A 9,903-nucleotide genomic window follows, 5' to 3' on the forward strand; every position below is an offset into this window, starting at 1 on the left:
CTTCTCTGTTAAAGTTCGGCTTTTTCACTGTACTGCGCGTGTGAGCAAAGCAGGAAAGAGGAAGCGCTGCAGGTACCCTGGGCTGGTGCTGTTCTCTCCGAACAGGGGCACCAGCCCAGTGTAAAAGGTAGGCGATTTAAGTCACTTGGGGGTGCCTAACATTTTGGCACCCCCAAGTGACTTTGCCTTTCATTGTCCTTTAATAATCCTGTGATTTTATTATAACTGGTAGCCAATATTTAAGAAAACCCATTTAAAAATGTGGATATCCAAGTCACAAAACTGCTAAAAAGCCAAAGCTGAAGCAGTTCTATGAAAGTTAATATACCCAGAGCCGCCATCAGAAATCACGGGGCCCCTCACGACAAAATTTTCTGGGCCTCCCCTCCTACCATGCCCCCAATGGCCTCTCCCATCAATACAAAGGACACAGACATTCGTAGTCAAAGCCCCCCTAAAACATTGGTGGCCAGGGGTTACATTTTGCATTGGTGCCAGGGCAGGGCGCCAAGCATCCTCCAGCTCCCACCAAGCATCCTGCCGCTTCCTCCAGGGCCCCCCAAGCATCCTCCTGCTTCCTCCAGGGCCCCCCAAGCACCCTCCAGTTCCCGCCCCCAGTGTCCTCCTGCTTCCTCCGGCTTCAGCCGTCTCTCCTCCCCGCTACATCGGTGCTTTTATAAAGTTGCACCCTGTACGTACATGTGACGACAGTACACACGAGGCGCAACCTTATAAAAGCGTAGATGTAGCGGGGAGCTGCGGGACATAACAGAGGACACCACCACTGACAGTCACAGGGCCTGGAGTTGATTAAAGGGGACCAGCTCTAAAAACTCTAGCACAACTGGGTCCCTTTTAAAGTTAGTAACTCCCGGGCCCAGGATGACCTCCTGTGCCCCCTTGATGGCGGCCCTGAATATACCTCACCGCACACCGGGCAATGATATCTATCTCAGTTTGGCCAGAACAATATTCTAAGCCAGCAACCTCATACAACCTTATTCTTTTAAAGACCAATGCTACATAATTAGAGATAAGTGCTTAGAGATTGGACAATCATATATATACTATGATGATTGACATCTAATTGTTTACTTTAAGTAAATCCTGAAACAATGACCTTGGTAAATAAAGAGAAATATTTGTAGAAGGCATTTTATTTGTTGTTAAAAAGAAAAATACATTTTGCATAGACTTTGCAATGCAGCATGAAAATATCTATTTTACAGTGAATATACAAAATAATAAAAGTTTCAAAAACTTGCTTTTTGAATTACAATAACAACAAAATGCTTCATGACATGAAGCTGGAAGACTGGCTAGTTCTGTCTTATCCAAGCAGGTCCTACAGTGTCCATGTGCAGCAATGCTCCAGCAGCTTGTGCTTCATACCACACCCATACATCTGTGATGGAGCAACTATCAGCTGCTGCTGGGAAAGAAATCATCAGTCTTAAATACACTTGGTGGCTCATATCTTGAATGCTGTGATCTTGCAGGTGTTTGTTTCTTTGAAAGATAAAAAGAAAATAATGTCAGTGATGACACACTGATTTCAAACACTAATTGAGCCCTCAATAGCTACTAGTTAAAGAGCCTCACTCAACACAGGAAACCCCCCTTTTGAAGGAACAGATTACAGTGATAAGTATCACTGTAATCTGTTCCTTCAAAAAGTATGAATAAATACAATTTTTATATGCTAAAATCCAGCTGCAGTTTTTCTCTTTCAGCATCATTTGAAATCCTGGCAGGGAGGAGTGGCTAAAACATTGATGTTAACAACATTTGCACAGCTGTTGCAGACAGCATGCAAACCTATATAGCATATATGCATTGCAATGTGATGTTCCTTTCCTTATAGACATCAGGGGTGTGGGGAATTGTGGGATTTGGAGGATGCAGGCTGAAAGCAGTTTACTACTGTTACATTTTATTTGCGTCTCAAAGTAGGGGGGCCATGCTTGGGTAACTGTCCCAAACAATCATATCATTAGATTAAAAATCATGAAAAGGCTGCATATTTTTAATTCATATACATTGCAAAGTTGCTTAAAATTATGTTTACTTTTCAAAAAGCTTAAGTTCCCTTTTAAAGAGGTTGTCCACTTTTTTTTTTTTGCTCAAAGGTGCAAAAAAAAAAAATGCCAATAAGTTCCCAATAAGTTTAAAATTGCTTCCTTGCCATGGTATCTAAGTTTAGATCAGTTTAACTTAAGTACAGATATGGGATCTATTATCTATAATGCACGGGACCTGGGGTTTTCTGTATAAGGGGTCTTTTAGAAATTGGATCTCCTACCTTAAGTCAACCAAAAAATAATTTAAACATTAAATAAACCCAATAGGATTGTTTTGCTTCCAATAAGGATTAATTATATATTAGTTAGGATCAAGTACATGGTACTGTTTTATTACTAGAGAAAAAAATTATTTGATTAAAATTGTCTATGGGAGTCTATTGCCTTCCTGTAATTTGGAGCTTTCTAGATAACAGGTTTCCCAATAACAGATTCCATACCTGTACTATTTGACTTGAGCACTGAGATTCTAGCTGTGCTCAGGGCTTTACTCATGTCTAACTTTCTAATAAGAATTAATTACAAATTTTCAGTGCTTGAAAAGTTATTTGTAAATGTTATTGTTATTGAAAGCAGCATTTGATGAACTCCCGATTGTTACTTTTTAAACAATGTTGCAAAAAAGTCAGTTAGTCTGCTGGATCATGTTACATAGTTTCAAGAGTCAGAGCCACCAGGGTAGGGAATAGAAAAGGACAGACGAACACTGATTTTAATGGCAGTTATATATACACATAACTCAAAAACCATTACAGATATGTTATGAGTGTATATTGCAAAGCTGCTTAGAACTATGTTTTTTTTTTATTAAATGTACAACTTGTCTAACACATTGATCAGGCGGTTTATTATGGTCCTTCACCCACTTTTTGAAGTATGAAACAAACTCTGCACAAATTTCCTATATACATTTTTAAAGGTTTTTAAGTTATTTGAAAGTGTAATTCCTATTAAAGAAGTATGTGTTTATTGCTTTCTCTTCTCTGGTTCTGACTCTTTAAGGGGTAGTTAACCTTCAACTTTTAATACGTTATAGAATGTCTGCTTCTTAGCAACCTGTCAATTGATCTTCACTAAATAATTTCAAAACTAGAAACAGAAAGTAAAGACCAATTACAAATTGTCTAGAATATCGAGCTCAATATCATTCTACAAGTTAATTTTAAGGTAAACAAACCCTTTAAACCAGTGCTGTCCAACTTCTGCGGTGCCAAGGGCCGGAATTTCTCGCGCGTACATGGTGGAGGGCCGCTAATGGAAGACAGTTTTGACCACTCCCCCTTTTAAACCACACCCACTTCAAACCAAACCCATTTTATCACAATGGTGGTAGTGCAGCAAAAACCCAAATGCTTGGTTTTCAATGCAGGGATATCAACCATCATTCATATGTGAAAGAATTATATTATGTCATATTAAGACATACCCTAAAATCCATATGCCTCCTCCTCCCCTGTGGATAGCACAGCAACCCCCAGCATATAATTACACACCTTAGGGACCATTTAATGGCTATTTCCAACTGCTAACAAACTCCCAGAACAAACCCCTGCCAGGTTCACCTCTCACAGGCACCTACTTGTGTGTGCCATACTCTGCCTGCCCTATGATGCCTGTGTCTGCCATATGCTGCCTGTGTCTGCCATACTCTGCCTGCCCTATGCTGCCTGTGTGTGCCATACTTTTCCCTACCGTGCCTGTGTGTGCCATACTCTCCCTGCCCTATGCTGCCTGTTTGTGCCATACCCTCCCTGCCCTATGCTGCCTATATGCCATACTTTGCCTACCCTGTGCTGCCTACACACAGACAGCATAGTCCAGGCACTACATACAATGTCTGAGGTGTGAACAGACAAACAATGTGGGTGATTACAGCCTGAGCCTGAGGTGTGAACAATGCAGGGGGTGAACAATGCAGAGATTAAAAGGTGTGAACAACACAGGGGATTACATATTTAAACAATACAGAGGGATTACAGCCTGAATCTGAGGTGATAACCATGCAGGGGGGCAGTTAATCTCAGTACTGAAACCATTTAAAGTTTACACAAGTGTAAACCATCAAAGCAGCCAGACAGGTGGGGGGCCACACAGAGGGGGGTCGCGGGCCGCATGCGGCCCGCGGGCCGCCAGTTGGACAGCACTGCTTTAAACAATCAGAAATGCTGTGAATGTACACAGATACTGCTTTTAATAACAATTACATTTTGAAATAAGGTCAACACCGTGGCAAATATTTAATGTTTATAAGAAAGTTGCTTAGAATTATGTTTTCTTTTACTGTACAAAAAAAAGATTTGTGGAGGACCCGAATGATCTGGTTTTTCGATTTGCCATAATACCTTAAACGGGCTGTCATCACATAATGAAAATAAAATTCACTTGTGTATAATATATACAGGTACTTACATTTGGAGGTGAAAAGAATGAAGCTGAACTGATATTCTGGAACATTTTCTTGAAAGGATTAGAAAATGACCCCACACTGGTTTCTGCTTGTGCAATGTGCTCTTCCATTAAAGTAACATTGCCTCCCACCATCTTTACAAAAGCCTAGTTACAAGCAATTTAAAAAGACAGAGAAAATACTGAGTATTTCTAAGCAGCATTGTCTTCATAGCACGGGCAAAGGACAAGGAAAGGAGTAATCACTGGGAGGGGCACTTTGTTGTGCTGCATCACAATTTTGCCTCCTGTCCCAGCACCACTGCAACAGCCCTGGGCCATACCCATGTAGTGCAGTAAAAATTGTACTTTTTACTGTTTAAGTTTCTGAATTTGCTTTAATCCAAATGCGCACAGCCAATGGCAGCCACAAGGAGTCACTGGCATATGAGGCAAGATGGCAGCACAACACCCAATAGAACAGTATCCTGTGTTGGTGCACTTTTAGTAAAGAGGAGCACTAGCTCATGGTCTAGTTTTGCAATCAGAAATCACTGGCAAGTGCCTAACAAATTATTACCCCTCCTCATTTAACCCTTTCTTTCAGCGAAGGATTTTACAAGCAAGATAGTAGTGATTGTACTGATCTACCTGTGGGAAACTGAGTTCATAGCTGGGTAATGATATATACAGCAAATGGGTCACTGGTCAACCCAAATAGAGGGACCAACACATGGGGATATATTTACTAAAGGTTAAAATTCTATTGAGATTTTTTTTATTCTGAGTGATTTAAAACAAAACATCTTTATCACCAATGCAGCTAGTTGCTAAAGCCTTTAAATACATATCTAACTCCTACCATGGTCCATTCGTCTGTTTCCTGGCTGTTTATTCCCCCATGCCTTTAGTTGTCCCAGTGAGTTCACCTGCTAGTCATGCTGCCTAGATTAAGATCTACTTTCCTGCTTCCCCCTGACCTGCAGTGGGCTCACAAGTGCAGTAATTTCCTATAGCTTGCCTGGACTTTGTACTCTGAACTAATTGAACCCATGTGTATCTTGCTCTGGACTTTTGCTTGAACTCTGAGACTGCTTAACACCTTCTGTGCTTCATTGTGTATTCATTGTATTATCTCCCTGTGCTTCAATAAAGCTTATTTTAGTTTGCAAGCACCTGTGCTGCCTCAGTTTCAGCTTTGGTTCCTCCGTGATCTCTACTCCAAACACTATAACCAATAGGCTTTGAGACTACATAGTAAACCATGAGCTACAGGATGAAGGGAAATTTCATTGTTATATTAAACATGGTACGAGTAAAAACTCATGAATACGATGCGATAGACTATAATCCACATTGTTATACAGATACACACTTACCTCAAGCAAGTCAATTTTTTTATACAAATGTCTCATTTCTGCAGCTTTTGTATGAATTTGAGGTATTCTTTCATTGACTACTTGGGATGTGTCGTTCCGAATCTGAATAAGAAAGAAAATGTATTTAAAATTATTCAGAAGATGCTAAAATTCTATTTAATTTGACATTATTAGCACCACTGGGCCAGGTATATATCAAGGAACCTTAAGGAAGCAGAGGTCTGGCATACAGGTTAAACAACAATGTAAAATGAATAACGGAACAGGGCAGATTTTTTTTTTATTTATTTCTGCAGTTAAAAGACTACATTTTTTATGTGCAGATGCAATCAAAATGCATTTTTGATACTGCCCAAGTCTTCCAGGGATGCGAAATCTTTCATCTACAGAGTGACTGATCAGAAGTACTGAATACCATAGTAGGTTATGGGCAATGTTATCATTGTAGAATAGTTATTTCCAGTAGACTTGATTAATGTTGATACTAACTAAGTCCACTTTCCTGGAACCATGAATGTGATTTCCAGGGGGAACTCCACCAAAAACATAACTTAAGCTTTTTGAAAAGTAAACATATTTTCAAACAACTTTGCAATATACATCAGTTAAAAATCTACTTTTTATTTTTGTATAATGTAATAATATAGTTTGAAACAGTTACCCAAGCCTGGCCCCCTGTTCTCCTGCTGATCTGGCTGAGAACTTTGAGACTCAAAGAATATGTAACAGTGGATTTTCATTTGCCCACTACTCATCAAGGGTTGCTTCCAAATGATGTGCGGCTTGCTCTGCACTGGCTTTAATGACAAAGAGTTGGCTTCTTGGAGCTTCCTACTTATGCTAAAAAGCAGTTTACATGTAAAAGAAAAAAAAATGCAATGCCCTCAGCTCCTCACATCACACTAAAACACAAAAGTTCATCAAATAATTTGTTCATTTTATTGTGGTTGGTTGTTACAATGCACCACACTTGGTGGTTGTTGGTTGTTAAAGCAGAAGGAAAGTCAACAATAATAGGGGTGCCAAAAGTTAGGCAACCTCAAGTGATTGTACTCACTTACCTGATACCTGGGCTGGTGCTTCTATCACCAGAAAACTGCATCCAACCTGGGTTTCTTCCAGCAAGCACCATAGAGCGATCCTTTTCCTGCATATTCTTTCTTTGTGCCGATGTGCATGCACAGTAGAGTGAGAAGCTGATCTATTTTATCGGTGCTCACTATAAAGAACCTCAAGCTGGGACAGTTCTTTGCTAACAGAAGCACCGACCTGAGGTATCAGGTAAGTGATTACAATGACTTAGGGGTGCCTAACTTTTGGCACCTCCAAGTGATTGTGGCTTTCCTTCTAGCCCCTGTAGCTCCAAGCTTTAAGAGTTTACCTGAAAATATTAGTTCAGGATGTCTCTTATTACAAAGAGTATGTTTTTTAAATACCTACCATATCCAGCATCCCTACAAACTCATCAACTCTGATCAGCAGATCTTCCAAACTTTTGTCCAAATCTTGAATCTAAAAGAAAGTAAGATTTGTAGTGAGGGCAGCAGGACTAATACAATTAAGGATTCATTGTTTTAAAGTCTCGATGTTTTCTTGAGAACATTCAGCCTGGAAATACTGAGAATATTGAGCTGGGAACCTCAGCAACCAATTGGGTGGATGAGGGCTACAGAGGAGGCTGGAAACCTAAAGCTTAGTTGCCTCTTGTGATGGTTTTTAAAGGAGTTGGAAGCCTTTCCCTGCTGTCAAACCTATACCACAGAAAGATTTGAGGTTGTAGAGAACATGTAAATAACACCTCTAGCAATGACTGAATGAACAATAAATAGCAAGTTGGGTATACTTAGAGAGGGAAACTTTCTCACTAGAAGATACTCTTGGATTAAGTGATCTGCTAGCCCTAGAGAGCTAGAGCAAGCTTATATTGCTTTAAACTTTAATAACATGGTGGTAAACCGCTGGAAAAACAAAATCCAACAGCCTCTGCGTAATTCATTGCCAATGGATAATGTTTGAATTCATCAGCTAAATGATGACATAGCTTACCCTCACGGCCAATTACCCAAATGCAAGCCCCGCCCTACCTCTGCATTTCCGCTGTGATCTGGGAGGAGATAGCTAGAAAAGTTGGTGGATGTGCTTTTTATGAGTTGCTCCAAATCCTGCGGCTCTTCGGTCAGGAGACTGGCAAATGTTCCGCTGTAGGCACTGAGACTTTGGGACACACAGCCACTGTCAATGGGACTCTGGGAGGGAACACCCGCCAAGTCTTCTTCCTCTATCGCTTCCCAATGCCCCGAGCCGCCTACCGCCGCCACCTCCTCCATGGTGAACGGGTTCCGCCCCTAAGCACTTGTGACTACCGAGGGATGGCTTTCTATAGACTGGAGCCGTGGAGGGTCAATTCTAGAGCTATTGTGAGCGCAATTTCCTCCCCCCTAGACCTCCGGCGCCAATGAGTTTGCTTTATTTATTTATTAAAAAGATGCTCCTAATTATCGTTAGTAAGAATGTTATATAATATATGTATATACATTTAAACATGAGCCCTTAGCACACGTTGCTAAAGGAGATTGCGTTTTAGTCAGATTAAATTTTGTTTTCAGTGGCATGTTGCTAGATTGTAACCCACAATAAAGAAATAAAGCCTGGTGGCCAGTGTATCCTTATCTAACCAGATGTTTCCTGAATTATTTGCCTACCTGCACCGAAACGATATAAATAAAGGCTGCCAGACTCAAGCTGCCCATTCTGCCCTTTCAGACATAGTTGGGCAGTATGTGCTCATGTATTATATATTGCAGAAATCCGGGCAAGTGTAAAAATCCCATTGGGGCTAGGACTGAGGGGTCATTGATGTGGTCATCATCATGACGACTTGCGTTGCTGTGATCTGATCGTTTGGTCTGAGGGAGAAAGGATCGGATCAACCCAATATTTGCTCTTTTCGACATATGGGCAGCTTAAAGCTGATTTTTGTCCAGATATTGCTCAGAGTGACCCATGCATGGCAAATAAAGCTGCTGACTTGGTCTGAATGGGCCAAATCTGCAGCCCAACTCTGCTTGTGAATGGCCACCATAAAAAGCTGTTATATCTTATGATCACTAATCCATATTTGAGATCCTACATCTTTTCCCAGTGGAAGATATAATGAAGATTGGGAGGCTGGGGGAGGGACAGCTAAATTGGGCAACTCCCAGGATTATTGGGGGTGTTGACAGCTCTGACTTCATAGAACTGTGAGTCTGGCCCTCTTAAAGGAACAGTAACATCAAAAAATTAAAGTGTTTTAAAGTAATTAATATATAATGTGCTGTTGCTCTGCAAAAAAACTGGTGTTTTTGCTACAGAAAAGCTACTATATAAATAAGCTGCTGTGTAGCCATGGGGGCAGCCATTTAAGCTGGAAAAAAGGAGAAAAGGCACAGGTTACATAGCAGATAACTAGTAGATAAGCCCCATATAATGGGGGTTTATCTGTTATCTGCTAAGTAACCAGTGCCTTTTCTCCTTTGAATGGCTGCCCCCATGGCTATACAGCAACTAACTCATATAAACTAAAGTAGTGTTTCTGAGGCAAACACACCAGTTGTAGCAATGCAGGGCAACAGTACATTATATTGTTATTACTTTTATACACTTTCATTTTTTGGTGTTACTGTTCCTTTAAGGCTGATGCCACACACAGCGTATGGCGTATATTTTCGTCAAGCGAAAAAACGCTTGCCAAAAATATCGCCATGCGCTTTTACCTGTGCCTGCACCCGAATGAATGAGATACGCTCGGGTGCAGACACATGTAGCCGAAATACTCATAAAAACGTCAGACTTCACATTCTCTTGCGCTTTTATGCGGATATCGGCTACATGTGCCTGCACCCAAACGTATCTCATTTATTCCGGCACTTGCTGAAAATATACGCCATACACTCAGTGTGGGGTGTATGTGTGTGATTAGGGTGGATGCTTTATTGCTGTTTGGAGAAGACCCTTATAGAGATGCCCCAGAAGTACAATGGTGGGTAGGCAGCTCTCAGCTCTGCTGTCACACAAGA

At 40.8% G+C, this 9,903-nt stretch overlaps 1 protein-coding gene across 1 annotated transcript; it reads right to left on the bottom strand.

Moving 5' to 3' along the window:
* Positions 1-1,141: 1,141 nt before the first annotated feature.
* bloc1s4 (biogenesis of lysosomal organelles complex-1, subunit 4, cappuccino) lies at positions 1,142-8,187 on the bottom strand. The gene is given in 5 exon segments (NM_001044488.2): positions 1,142-1,509; positions 4,491-4,634; positions 5,846-5,947; positions 7,286-7,357; positions 7,930-8,187. Coding segments are annotated over 5 exon segments (648 nt in total). The 5' UTR covers positions 8,173-8,187; the 3' UTR covers positions 1,142-1,422.
* Between the last annotated feature and the right edge of the window lie 1,716 nt (positions 8,188-9,903).

Source organism: Xenopus tropicalis, chromosome 6, assembly GCF_000004195.4.
Source record: "Xenopus tropicalis strain Nigerian chromosome 6, UCB_Xtro_10.0, whole genome shotgun sequence".
NCBI classification, from domain to species: domain Eukaryota; kingdom Metazoa; phylum Chordata; class Amphibia; order Anura; family Pipidae; genus Xenopus; species Xenopus tropicalis.